At 36.8% G+C, this 14,876-nt stretch overlaps 1 protein-coding gene across 3 annotated transcripts in view; it reads right to left on the bottom strand.

The window, feature by feature from the left end:
* IQCK (IQ motif containing K) overlaps positions 1-14,876 on the bottom strand; it is a 55,685-nt gene that overhangs the window by 11,774 nt on the left and 29,035 nt on the right. Inside the window, exon 9 of one of the 3 annotated variants that reach the window (XM_030001449.2) lies at positions 6,800-7,435. The exons of the other annotated variants lie outside the window; for them this stretch is intronic. Within the exon in view, the coding sequence (XP_029857309.1) occupies positions 7,359-7,435 (77 nt within the window). The 3' untranslated portion in view covers positions 6,800-7,358. Of the gene's footprint in view, positions 1-6,799; positions 7,436-14,876 lie in introns of those variants that run through there. 3 annotated transcript variants of the gene reach the window in all.

Genomic DNA, 14,876 nt, shown 5'->3' on the forward strand with positions numbered 1-14,876 from the left:
TAGTTTTTCTGTGTCTCAGTGGAAAGAAGAATGTTATCCATGTGATTGCAAAGGGTCTGCCAAATGGGAAAAATCAGTCAGACAAAGAGCACAGGGTTGCTTGCTGGAGTAAACAATTCTAAATGAACAAAAGCTCTACATAAAAGTACAATGTCCCACCCCCTAGTGAAAGCTGTTTTCAAAGCTCTGTATTCTTTCAGAGTGCTGTAATACAGATTAACCTAATGTTTTTCTTCTGCTGATACAACAGTCTGGTTCCTCAGTCTACTTCTGTGATTTTAGCTGTCATATTCTGTTAATATTTTAATATTTTACAAACTGCCTTTTAAGTTACAAAGATAAAAATCTGGTTTTCTACTCCCTATACTTCAGAAGATGCATCTGTACTGTACACCTTTCACATCAATTAAGTTTGTTGGGAGATTTCTATAGAAAAGTTAGCTAGAGGCAAAGAAGGCCAAATATGCACCCAAAATCCCTTTTTGTACATACAGTTTCAGGAGAGCTTAGTTACCCTTCCAAGGCATGCAACTGAAAACCAGCAAACAAAATCCTCTTGGTACACACCCAGAATACTAGGCTGCAACAGGCCCATGTGCTAATTTAAGGTGCTCAATGTGCTACCAACCTGCAAGACGTCAGCTCATAGAAAACATACAGGAGAAGTGATGTATGATGGTGAGGAACACAGACAATACCTTAGAAACCCAAAATATGACTGCAGTGGCAGGATATGCCCTATGTTCTACAATGGTCAAGGCAATATGTGCTCGGTGTCTTGCTGGCACAAGACTCTTCTGGATTTTAGGGCTTTTGTTTGTACAGCTGGTAAGGAGAAAAATCAGTGGATTGAATATCCCATGTAACTATGAATGCCCCATATACAAAATACTAACTATTGTGTTGAATTTTGTCTAATGTTCCTTGATGTGATGAGGCTGGCCTTTGCAAATATTTCATAAAAATTGCAACAAGTTCAAAACCACCAGGGCTCACACGCACTGTTTCACATTAAAATGAGCAGGTGTTCTAGGTAGCTGCTAGCAGTGCTTTTAGTCAGGAGCGTCCATGTCTCATCATACCTGTGTTACTTAAGCATAACAATTTCAAATCACATCACACTAACGAGGAAGCACAGGTTGTCAGCATGAATCCGGATTTCAGGCAGTTATTTAAATAGTTTTTGACATATACTTGCTTCTTATGCAGATAGAAAAGTAAGATGTCCTCAGGATTCAGATAAGCTGGAAAGATAGGGAAAGAAGCTGCCTGGCTAAGCTTTTCACTAGAAATTTCCATTGGAAAAATGTGTTTTTCAGGCTGTGACACCTCAAACTGAACTAACTTGTTTAAAATACTTTGAAATGCCTAAGGAAGATGTTTAGATTGTATATTAGCATAGCTCCCATGAAGTTTAGAACAACTTATACTAGCTGATAATCAGCCCATTTCTTTCAGACAACACCACGTATCTAAAAGCAATGAATAGTGTAAATGTCAATATGAGCAACTAGCTTACAACCATGCCATTCATGGCATGCTGAATTTTAACCACTTCAGTCTTAGGAGCCCTACCATTCATTCAATAGAGCAAGAGAAAGACCCATTTCTATTTTCAGTTTCATTTAAAAAAAAATAATAAAAGTTGAACTTTAACAGCACAGTTCCCATTTTATCCCTCTATGTCCCAAGTCACTGTGTGCAGTTACGCTGGCAGATTCCTACCGTTGCAGAACTGTGATTCTACTGCAATGGAGACCATCTCTTTTTCTTTACAGAGATTTCCTGCATGCTGGGGAAAGGCGTATGGACATAACTGGGCAGAACAAACTGCCCGAGGATGCCAGTTACGCAGTGGCAATTGCAACTGTGCCCTGCTGCCAGTCTCAGGGCAGTGCCAAGAAAACCATTCTCACAGGAGGCTGGATTCAGCTCCCATAAAAATGACAAACACCTTAACTCCCAAGATGTTTATGTAACAGAATGTGTGAAAATTACCTACAGAGAATGCATAATCACTAATTTAAGGAGGTGCAACATAAGATTTAAATAAAAGTAACACAATCATGATCATTGGCAGCATGATCACAGTGTTTCATACAGTTTTAAAACCAGCTCCTGTTTTAAGCCCTGAGACAGAGAGCAACTGAGGCCCTTAAGTGCTATGACAGTGTTAAAAAAAAATAATCTCACATCTCACTTACCTCCAATATTACGGTTTCTATCTATATAGGTTATATAGTTTCTACTGTTAGGACAGTTGAATTTGTTAGCACTGTGTTTCAGTCTCATTACTCTTATTTTTTAATACAGAGTGAACCTGAATAAACTATGCTTTAGTCACATGCGTGTTCTAAATCATAGGACACTATAACCATCACTACAATAATAAGCACTAGTGGAGACTGTCATTAATTTCCTTGGAAGTGAGGTGGGGGTTGCTCTGAAGAGGTTAGCACAACTGTTAACTTTTTGACTTGCTAATCCTACTATAATCAAGTTATCTGTTAGTTTGTCTGCCACGTGTCTTGGAAACGCAGCTTATTTGACATAGTTTATCATGTATGTGTTGCAATGTTAGGCACAGATGATGGCTAAAGGAAGCACTGGCTTTGAATGTACTTGGATTTACTGTTTCGGTTAGCTCCTGGGAGTGGAATACTCAAAAAGCTGCAAAACTCCTATTAGACGTCTGAGGATTGGCCTTTGTATTTATATATGCATTAAGTTCAAACATCTTTACCATCTATTTTGGATAATAGGCACAATTTTCCCTCATCTTAATGCACAGGACTGACATTCTGGTTTGAGACTTGGTGGTTTCAGCATAACAGCAAACAAACTATGACCTACTTTATACACTACTGTATAATACAGCTGGATTGTGACAGTAGCTTATGAAAGGTTTATACACCCATACTCTTTATTCTGTTTAAATCATGAGAACTATGAGAATTACATTTAGTAATTTAAACAGTTGAAAACAGTAATGAAAAATACCACAGACTCACACTATAAGAAGATGAAAATCCATTAAAGAAAATCTATTGGAATAACTTATTAGCAGGGGCTTAGAGTAAAATATATATATAGAAAGGAGTTTCACCCTAGCCTCCCAATGAAATGCCAAAGAAGCCTGAACATGAAATTGGAGCCACCAGCAATCTTTCTGAAATAAGACCTGACTTTTAAAGAGACAGTTCTTTATAAAGTGTGTATAATTTTAGCCTATTACTATTGGAAGTCAGCATGTATGCAATTATTAGTGAAACCTTTCACTTCAGGAAATCTTCAGTCACTAGTGATAGGAAAATGATGCATTAAAAAAGATATATTAAACAAACAAACAAATAAGAAACCAGAAATTATGCCCATAGACATTCCTGCTACTCATGAATCTGAAATGGAACTGTCAGAGGATCACTCATCAGAAGAGGCTTCTGCAAAATGGATATATAAAAGTGACAGGACAAACCTAATTCTCCAAAGCAGCAACAGTTTGTAAAATGCTTAGTCTTGCCTCCAAGACTTCAGACAACAAACAATTTCAGGGCATTTTTTTATTCACTTAGGATCAGATTAGGGAAGCAAGAGCTGACATACAGGAGACTCCCAAACACCAACACCCAGTAATGGAGATGGGAAAAAAGGGCTTAAAGATCTCTAGCAGAATTTGTTTGTGCAATGCACCATGCTTTCCTAGTATTTTGACAGAAAGATTAAGAATTCACTTGGATATATCTGGATGGCATTTTTATAATTCAAGGTGTACAAAGAGAAAAGAAATATTGGAAGATACAAGCATTAGACTAGATGAACAACTGACATGAACACCTGAGTTTGGGAGAGAACAAACTACACAGAATTAGATATACTGGAGACTGTACTGCTACTGATTATCCAAGTGTCCTCCAAATCATTCAGTAACCTGAGCTTCATGAAAAGACAGCCATAGAAACACAACAGTTTAGGGAAGATGACTGGACTGAGAGAAAAATCCAGAATGAAGGCAATCAGCGCATCTTCAGTGCATCTGATTAATGCAGGGGTTTTTCCATGTAAATAGTCAAGATAGAAAAACAGAATTGTGAAAATAGAAAGAACTGACCAGAAAGGGAGAGAAATCATTCTGCAGTGGCAGGTCCCCAGCAAAAAGCATTTGGGGATTTACAGGCAGAAGCCAATATGGGCAGAAAACCAGAATGCCAGATTTGCTGGGCAGCTTCATGAAAACCACATTTACACCCATTAGCCCCTCTTTACTTCTGAAATGTTTCCTCCTTGCAAAATATGATAGGTTCTGTGAAGTCACCAAATTTAAACTCTTACACAGACAAATGATAAGGTAAAAAAAAAAAAAGACAAGTTAGTTGTTACATCGAAAAAGACACCCAAGTGACTAATACCACAGTCTGGGCTTAAAGGGAAGTCTGGGGCAAGTAGCTTGTATGTTCTGCAATCTGTCACCCACTTCTCTGCTAATCTCTGAATCATATTTTAAGACTCCACTAACAGTTCGTGGTCTTTCCTTCCCTGCCTTCCCCCTGCCCTTTTTTTTTTTTTAACCAAAAGAGTCTCAAGTCTAGTTTTGCTGCAGGACTGTTTGGAGGTTTTACTTTTTAACTGGTGACAGCCTTTTCTCCAGGCTTTTAACGCATCTCATAGTTATACATAGAAATTTTGGTTTGGTATATCTAAATGACTAACAAAAAACACCAACAGTATTTTCAATAAAAATGCTCCCATTTTTTCACTATTACCTTGAAAAAGGTTAAAAGAAGAAAAAGAAGAAAAAAAAGATTGCAAAACCCATGAAGAATTTGTCCTCTCCTTTAAAACAGAAAAACAAACAAACAAAAATTATATAATCACACAAAAATTACCAAATTGCAATTGTCCTTTTTTCCATTACAAATCATTATTAACAACTGCAGAGTGATGGGTAAAAATACTGCTTTGGTACTGGAGGATTAGTTCAGACTTGTGCTAGCAGATACACTGCTGTGCCTGTGTAAGCACAGTTCAGAAGATCACATATTTTGTAGCTTATCTGTATGATCATCTTTCCTTTTTTTTTTTCAAACATTCCCAACATAGTTTCAGAAATTAAATGTTACTGTAATCTTTATAACTTTTCAAAGACGTCTGAGTCTGGGGTGTGGACCAATAAAGCGGAATCTGCATCATGAGTCCTATGACTTTTATCACTACATTCTCAGCTGTTAGTGCCAAGATTAAACTTTCAGAAACATCTCAAGCATCTTGAATTAGGCTTGATGAAAACCACCACATACTCAGCTATCGGCACTGCTTTGTTCTTGGTTTTTCTTTTTTTTTTTTTTTAAAAGAAATTTCAAAGTCTTTTGTGTAACTGAAACCTTATACATGTGCTTTTAAATCAAAAGCAATCACATATATGAACCCATTTTAAACTATTTTGACTGCAGCACTCTTGTTTTCAGAAAGAAACAACCAAATACCTGTAAATACAGTAATGTTTTATAAAAAGCAGAGTTAAATTCTTTTAATTGCAGTGTCCTACTGACAGCAAGTAGCCTTCCACTTTAAACCTGTTTATATGGCTCAGTTTGAAATGAAATAATTTGAAGAAATACCTGCAACATTTCAGATAACATATATGTGTGTGTGTGTGTATATATATATATATATAATAAACAGATATATTAAAAGTGTAAAACCATGGAATATGGGAAGGTCACCACTTACAAGAGCTCCATAATGAGATTAATTAAAGAATTACAGCTACAGTAAAAGGAGGGCAGATGAAATTAGAAACAAATTAGTTTTTGTTTAAAATCTTCCTAAAACATGACTACATTTTAACCACCCTCGGTGAAAGTGGGAAAAAAAAAAAAAGAAACTCTCACATAAAACTGATTAATTCCTTACAGTTTACTGAGCTGAATTTTCCTAAACAAACCAGAGGTGCAGTCTTTTAAGAAATCCATTAGCTATTTGCACTATGTCTTTTCCTAATCCAGCATTATTACCTACAGTACATTTTAATTATTTTTTTTAAGCCTTGTGTAAGATGTCCCATTTATATATATCCCCTTTTCAGTATTTTCCTTGGGAAACTACTCAGTCCTGCAAACATGCATGCGATTGTAGCTTCATTTGTGGCCCCATTAATAAGGATCCATTAGAGCACATGACTATACTCATATATTTATTTGTTTATGGACTGAATTCCAAGAAGTTTCACAGTGTAGCTGTTGGGGTTTTATTTTGGTACTGAATTTAACATTTTTCCCTTCCTCAATTCATTCTGCTTTGATGTGATATGATTATTTACTTTGATACTACTACACTCAGCCATCCTTCAAAAGTATGCAGACTAGACTTCCCCTGTTCAACTTAACTTGGTAAGCATATTTAGTTTTCAAATCCTTCCTCATAATTCAGGTGGAGACATATCACAGCTGTATAAGGAGTGACTGACTACATTTCCTTGCTTCTTGGCAGTATGCATCTGTTCCTGCTCTAGCGCTACTAAAATATGCAGCCTGTTCTCCCCTTTATCTGCAATCTCATTCATAATTTCAAGGATTCTTCAGTGACAGAACACCTACATTATGAGTTCTTCAGCATGTTGCTGGTTGCATCTTCCCAAGGGAAAAGATTCTTTCTACGGAAGAAGTATTTTTAAAATCTCTCAGTATAGGCAAGTAATAACTTCTACTGCCAAAGGATAAATACAGCTTGAAAATCGACTGGAATGTAAAGCAATATTCCCTCCTGTATCTGGAAATCAACCCCCCCCCACCTGCTGTGAAGATTAATTTCTGTCTCAGTTTGGTTTAACTAGATTTTCCACAAACTGTGTACATTCACTGTTACAGAAGTACCTTGCAAAGCCAAGGCTATGGTTGATCTTTAAGAACTGCTAGCTAACAGGGTCACAATTGTTTTTGCCATAAACCCAGGAATACCTATTTCTTTTACTATTTTCCCTAAGAACAATGCTTTTTAAAAATAAAATTTTACAAATTTTACACAGGTAAAAAGAAGAAAAGAAAGCCCTTAGGAAATAAAATAGCTGAAAGTACTAGACAGTGTATACAGAACCAATTGTCTTTCCAACAGCACATCAGCAGAGAAATAACCATTGTAACAGACACTGTCAGTAACGTGTTTTGTAAGTGATGAATGAAGATTTAGGTATTTTCATTAAAAAGTTCAAGTATTTTCAAATTCCTTTCATTGTAGGACAGGTACTTTTTAATTTCCAGTGATGTCTCATCAATACTGCATCTGCACAACAATGCACGGCTCAGAATCACAACTAGATAGGGTTTGTCCACTGCATGGAGGCACAAATCAAATTAACCAGGTTGTTAACCAAAAAGCGAAGGCCAATTTCTTCTTGGAAACATTAAAGCAAAAATATGACTGGAGCTTTGTGGGATACCAGCTAGAAAACAAGAAAATGAAGCAAATTATGTCCAGTTTCAAATGGATGTTTTAGGCTGCAGATATTGATGAAATTGATATGGACAGCCCTAGATAAATGCACGCTGGGAAAAGAAGTTCTCCTAAACAGACAATCTCATGGTAGATCATCAGCCTCATGAAATCAAAAGCAGGTCTTGCTATGTGTGCGCCACAGTGTCACATCCTGCCAAACATGATCCCAGATCACATGCAGGTTATTAAGCTACCTATTTAAATACATTTACATTAATGTAATTTCAGCAAATTGGAATAATAAAATCAGAAAGGACATCATCTTCAAAAAAAAAGAAAAAAAGCCCCAGCTCATCTGCCATTCACTCACATCCTCTGGAGGTTGGTTCTTCTGTAAGAAGGTAGTATTTAAAAAAAATTCTGTAAAATATTCTGGAACAAATTTATCCCATCGGCTGTGCTATATTGGGGACAATTCTCTTTCTCCCTACAAGTCTAAAGCTGTGAGCCACTAAACTGAGTCTTGAGTGCTATGCTTCTCTCTACATTTTCAGTCTGAAAGTAGAAACTGTTAAGAGTAAGGACTATCACACCTGAAATATAGATCATTTTGTGGAATGTAATGTTACAGCAGTGGAGCAGTACAGCAAACAAAATGTCAACTAAGAATACTGTAGCTTTATGGTCTTAGGTAAAGGCTGAAAGAAACACACCTTTTTCTTTGCACTCAAAAATAAATTTACCAGGCATATGCATTAAAGAGGTCAACAGTCCTGCAAGATGCTATTAATTTATAAAGTAATTTTCATGCAAAGTTTTCACACTTTCTATCCCAGAACACTTTTCAAGACTGGTAATAAACAGTATAAAAGACAGTGAAAGAAGAATAAAGAATTACAAACAAATTAAAAAAAGAGATGCTTTAAACATGCTGTGAAGTGGGGGGAGAATCAGTGGTTTATATGAGGCTACATTATACCCCGGCCTACCAAACCAAGCAGACATACCATGTAGGGTATGGTTTCACATGACACAGCAGGCACAGGACAGATTAGCTGATCTAAAAGCGAGTGGCCATCACAAATGGGCAGTTTTCCTTCCCTCTATTACTGTTGCACCATTTCCCTTATATTGGTTGTAAGGACTGTGTCATTACCAGGCAAGTCAGTTTATCAGGCTGATCCAGCAGAAAACTAACCCAAGGGGCAGCAGAACAGAACTGAAGAGCAGTTCTTTGTCAGATCTGCCAGCTGAACCAACTCACCGTGAAGCCATGATTGCTAGAGCTGAGAAAAGGAAAGGATGGCAGAAACCTTGGTCCAGGAAGGACAGGACTGCCTTTTTAATGGGGAAGCTGTTGGATCACCTTAGCTGCCCCATAAAATCATACTCTTGGTCCCTACTTGAACACCCCCCCACCCCCAAAGTGTTTTGTTCTTTTTGTGTTCTAATGAAAACTAAAACTTCACTATTTGTTTCAATAATAATGTTTTAACACACTTCCTGAAACCAGAAAAATAAATTAGGCATACCTTTGGATTTTTTAATTACAATCAGTTTACATTTCTAACTTCCTTTTAATATCCTTTTTAAATATCACACTGGTCAAGATTATACAAACATACTTCATAAAATTATATATCTTTGCCTAAAACATACCCATGAAATAAGGTATACATAGCATTGTCCTGAAAGACACAACAAAACAGAATCTGACTGTTAGCTCACATTAACCGAGTCTTTGGCTGATATTTTCATGGAAGGTATGCTGATCTTTCTAGTAGTGTCAATAGAATCGCATTACTGCTCGAGTCAGCATTTTCTAAAAGCTATTTGGCAGCTCACTATTCATCCCCTACAGTTAGATTCAACACTGTTTACAGCATCTAATAAACAGGGTTAGAGTCATATACAAATTTAAGAGATACTTCATTGTTATTCTTGATGTAGTTAACTTTGTAATAAATTGCTTTATCTCTTAAAAAATGTTTTTCTTCTTTTTCTTTTGATGATGAAGCTTAATGCTTTATTTGTGACATCTGAGTTTCTAGTAACAATAAATGCTTTGTCCTGCTTGATGTGAAGAGCTCAGTGGTTTAATTAAAGGGGATTAATTGAATTAACTGAATTAATTAATTCAGTTAAACCAAGTGCGCAGAAAGACAAGGTTAAGAAGTAGTTGCATTATGCTATTCATTATGGTATGAGTGCTCACTATGCACTTCAGCGGAAAGTCAGCTGGGTTAGATCAAATCACTGGTAAAAGCAGTTTAAACTAACCTTGCTAACTTTACAATGAATTAGGGTTTAATGACATTAATAAACAGCAGAATAATAATAGCAGAAATAAGAGCAGCTGGAGCACTAACAAAATTAATTATAGCATCACAGCTGAGATTGATAATGAAAACCCCTGGACAGTAACTTCTCAAACTAGTACAGCTGTTTCCAAATAGCCATCTGTCTGGGCCCCAAGGCTATTTTATGTATGGATACTCTTAAATTAACTTAGCAGAGCTCAGTTAAGGAATTACAGAAACAATGTGATAATATTGAAAGCTAATGTCATATAGCAATATGAACTTGCACTGGTTTAAGAAAAAAATTGAAAAGGGGCAATTTTACAGCTTTCTTTGAAGTGGTGAAACAGCTGTGTGTCCTAGAGTCCTAAAATAATTGATTTGATGACAGGAAAGCTCCATGAGAGTGATTAAAAGGAAATTTGTTTTTCCTTTTGAAACAATTGGCAAAGAAGGCAAAGGAAATCTTATCACTAACATTACTCTGAAAAACAACATAAATATAGTTTATGGAAAGATTAAATTTCTTCGGAGACAGGAGTTTTTTGGATCAATCCAACTGCCAAATGACACAGTCCACTCCACCCTTAGTCCCTACTTTTCTTAGTTGCAGCATTTTGAAAATGGTTTCATCTTGTCCTCTGAAAATGCACTTGTAATTTTCACCTTTAAGATTTTTACATGCATGGAAGACTGTAAACTATGATTATATAATAATCTACTATCATATACGTCCTTTTTCACAGTGGTATGTTGTAAATGTATAGGTTTATTTCTTAGAAATAAGTTGCAAAAGTATGCATTTGTAACTCTTACTAGTACCGTGGACAATGGAACATGTGAAAAAACATGCCTTGATGAGATGATGTAAATACTAACAAATTGAAAACAGAGAGTCCAAAACACAAACATGAAACTTCAATCATTTAAAATGAATTAGCAAGCCTGCTAGGTCAACTTCTATCATCACCTTCAGGAATACAATTTTTCAACAATTAACACTGACGAATTAAACATGTATTACAAAGAGAAGAATTTGGCTTTTATTTTTTAAATTTATAGTGAGATTAATTTTATCACAGTAAATTTGAATCCACTGTTTTCAGATCTTCAAAACCAGATCTATTTATGTCTTCTTTTTAAAAAAAAGCCTACTTTTTTTTTTCCAAAGTAAATTCTTAATAAACCATAGTAAATAGGGTATGAAATCCCACAAAGACTTGAAGAAAACCTTGGTTGCTCTGCCAGTTTTCTTTACGTATCAGTCAAGTCTGCTGGAAGACAATTTATGTCTCATAGATTTTATTTTTCATCATTTTTGTACATTGTTACTAGTTATGACTTTGTTTAATCTTCTAACTCTAAGCTACTAAAGCCAAGAATTCTACTTCACTTACTGCATACAAACACCCCATATATATATACACACATACACATAAATGCAGTTTTTCCCTGGTGTGATGTATGATTTTGCTCCTCAGAATGAATTCTTTCAGCTATAAAATATCTCATAGGCAATTCCATGGGTTGGTAAATAAAACCTCATCTTTTGTGGATTAAAACTGCAATATAAATATGAATAAATGTTTGGAAAAAAATCTATGCAGCCCTTATAACAAACTGCTATTGCAAAAAAAAAAATTGTGACAGTCTTCCAGTTTCAGTATTTGTACTATAATGTATATTGCCCTGAAGAAAATTCTTCTTGTTCTGAACATTTCATAATTAAGTGAAGCAGTGATCAAAAGGTCCTGCACGTAGCACAGTGCAGACACAGAAAAGCGTGTCAGATCATAACACCTTGCAATATATAATACTGTAATAGCAAGGCAATTGAGGAGGCCATGCATGATACATAAAGGAAGGTTTTGAAAACAATGTCTCTTGAAAAATTACTCTTTTAGGACAGCTTTGATATCAGCTGACTCTTAACTGTCTTTATGATTTAAAAAACTCTACCCTGAGAATTCTGCAGACTGAATTCACACTTGGGCCTTCACAGCTGAAATACAACCTGCAGGAACAGCTTTCATTGTGGTCCTGCTGTTGGTGTAGACATGCAGAACCGCTTTTGAGGTTGTCATTCATTACTGTCTTTCTTAATTATAAGCCCACCTCTCAATGGATCTAAATACCTACTCAAAGAAATCTATTGCTGTTTGTATTGGTATCAGTATCAATGCAGACTCCTTCTTATGACAAGAACTCCTAACACTGGGAAGGAACATTGGAAGAATGTAAAGCATTTTGAAGTGTACCCAGAACACCAACTAGTTCTGCAATTGGAATTGGAAAAGTAGATTTCTCCACTGGATATTTTCTAATGAACTCAGGGTGTAACACATATAGTATAAATCTTGCAATACTGCAATGGAAGCAGATTTTACTGGACACATTCTATAAAATAGCACGATGCAGCTGAAGCTAGCCAGCAGGAGCTTCAATCCAGCTCACACATTTTCCCTGGAGATCATGAAGAATGGCTGTTTGGGCAGGAAAAGTACCTCCAACAGGAAAATGCTTTTCCTTGCACTTGCAAACATGCAAACCACAAAACCACTCAGTAGCTGCTGCTGTGTCTCTCATCACAGGGAAAGCAGCGAATCGGGAGAGACCCCTCCCTCTGTGCCAGAGCTTTGTCTAGCAAGGACAAAGGTAAGGTAAAGGACAAGGTAAGCAAGGAGGAGTTGCTGAGGTTGTCCAGGTCCTGGGGAACATGGTGGATGCAGTACTTTAACATGATTCTCTTAGTTGCAAACATTAAATCACCATGTCGTACCAGCTTGTGCATGTGACTGGCAGGTGAGCACTGCAGAGGATTAAAGGAGGAGGCACACAGAGGCAGCTTTTTAACAGTGAACACTGTCCTAGAGGATAAGAGTTGCCACTGATTCACTTTATGTTATGTGACAAAATGTGGATTACTTCAGAAAACCAGAGCAACAATTTAAAATGTTTGCTCCCAGTACTGCCTGGAGTTTGCTGCACAGCTGTCGTGCGAGAGTGGGTTTAAATACTGTTCCACTTTACACAGCAGAGGAGAAATTGTGTTACAATAGCACCATGTATTAAGATACTTATTGGAAAGATTTATACTGTAACTACTGAATGCTGTGTTCATTAGAAAATACCCAGTGGAAATACCTACTTATCCAATTCTGATTGCAGAATTAGTTGGTGTTCCGCACACACTTTAGAAGGCTTGACAGCAAACTTAACACAGTATAATTGCAACATTACCCTGACTAGATGTCCCAAAACCTAATGCTATCCAACAGATATGCAAGTACAAATAGGAAATAATAGAAAAGAATTTTAGGCAATCAAAGATTTGCCAGTGGGGGAGCTTGAAAACATGGAGGACTTACCAATTTACAACTTTGTGTTTGCTGGTATTCTAAAAAGTAGCCCATCTGGAAGTGCTGGAATTTCACACAAGAAAGAGTCTAGCATTTGTTTAAAATGTTATTATTATCCCCAAGTGCCTATTACATTTATTTTGTGTGAAGGAAAAAACATAAAAATAAGGAAAACTGAAAACAAGGGGCTATTTTGTAATCCCAGTTGTTATAATGATTGTTACTAGTAACAGATTTCTCTTTTCACATATGTGAAAGGAGAAACTCCTTTCACCTTTAGGCAAAAACTTCAAAAGAAGATTGCAAGCAGAAAGGGAAATGTGTGGGACTTTCATGCCATCCTTTTAGGCTGATCTACTTGTAACTAATGATAGATAGAATGGATGCACAATAAAAAGTGAAAGAATAATTGCAGCGCACCAGGTTAACGACCTGACTTCTGTTAATTCCTTTGACATTTACAGAGCATGGACTATTTTATAATTAAAATGCTTCATAGGGAAGTTTTAGTTGTATCATCTATTAAAAAGCAGGACAGTTTTGAAATTAACAATATCCACAAAAGATTTGATGACTAGAGTTACTGAAGAATTGCAAGGCTCTAGTCACTTACAATGAGCTCCGATTGCTTCAGCAGTGATGTTAGTAAGTACTCTTTATGTATGGACATTCTTACTGTAGTTTCTAAAATAAAGGATACTGTGAGGATGTCAAACACTTAATTCCAGATTCCCCTATTTTGTATCTGTGCATGAGTACAATAACTCAATTTAATTAAAAAGGACAGTTAAGTTGCATAGAGAATAAGGAACGAAAAAAAACATTTGAGTGAATACCCAGCAGGACATATTCAATGTCTCAGCTTAGACTTAAAATGTGTAGAAGTTGGACACCTGAAGGTGAACCAATGAAACAATGGCATGGTCTATAGAGGCACCAAAGAGAAAGAGCTCCAAATGGTGACCTACAAATATTCAATGCTGAATGAAAAGCTGCCTAGGTCATTAGGCAACACAGGACAGAGGCCTCCCATTAAGCTGCCTAATTCCAGATTGCAAATTGACAATTTTCTGTCACTTGAAATCCAGAGTTGTAGATTTTTCTGGATAGTAGGTATCTAAACGACCAGGACTCAGCATGTCAAAACCTTTCACAGAAACCTGATTCTAAATTCTTTCACCCTGCAGGGATTCAAATATATGTCTTTCCTTTCCCAGTGAAGTCCCATGAAAACCAGGCTCAGAATGAAGGCATTGACAGATATGCCTTTGTGTACTGAGCTCAAGAGGTCTAAGCCATGACTTGCCCCTGGCTTTTAACTCCTGCCAATCACCTGGAGATTGGCACTTCCTCAGCCACGGACAGTAACCAGGTGTGAGAATACCATCCCATATTCTGCTCAATTTAACCAAGCTGTGGGCTGCTGAAAGTCATTATCCCCCTCTCCCCGCAGTTCACTTTCTCCTTTGTGTTAGATACAGCAATCATCTGGCAACAATGTTGTGGAAAACTAACCTGCCCCATACCAAAACCTGTCACTGATCCAAACCTGTGGTGCAGGCACACAATCACTAAAACTGATGCAAGAACTACAGAGTGGGATCAACCCTTTTGGCAGCTCCCAGTTTGATCCAACTGACTGTGTGAAACTGCACCCTGAATGCTGTAGTTCAGGGCAAAGATCAGCCGTCTGACAACACATCTGCAACAGTGCCATCAGACTGAAGGACCACACAATGGTGACTGGTACAACCTAAGTTTCCCTCTCTTCAACACATGAACAACATAG

The sequence above is a fragment of the Aquila chrysaetos genome, chromosome 25 (assembly GCF_900496995.4).
Source record: "Aquila chrysaetos chrysaetos chromosome 25, bAquChr1.4, whole genome shotgun sequence".
Lineage (NCBI taxonomy): Eukaryota > Metazoa > Chordata > Aves > Accipitriformes > Accipitridae > Aquila > Aquila chrysaetos.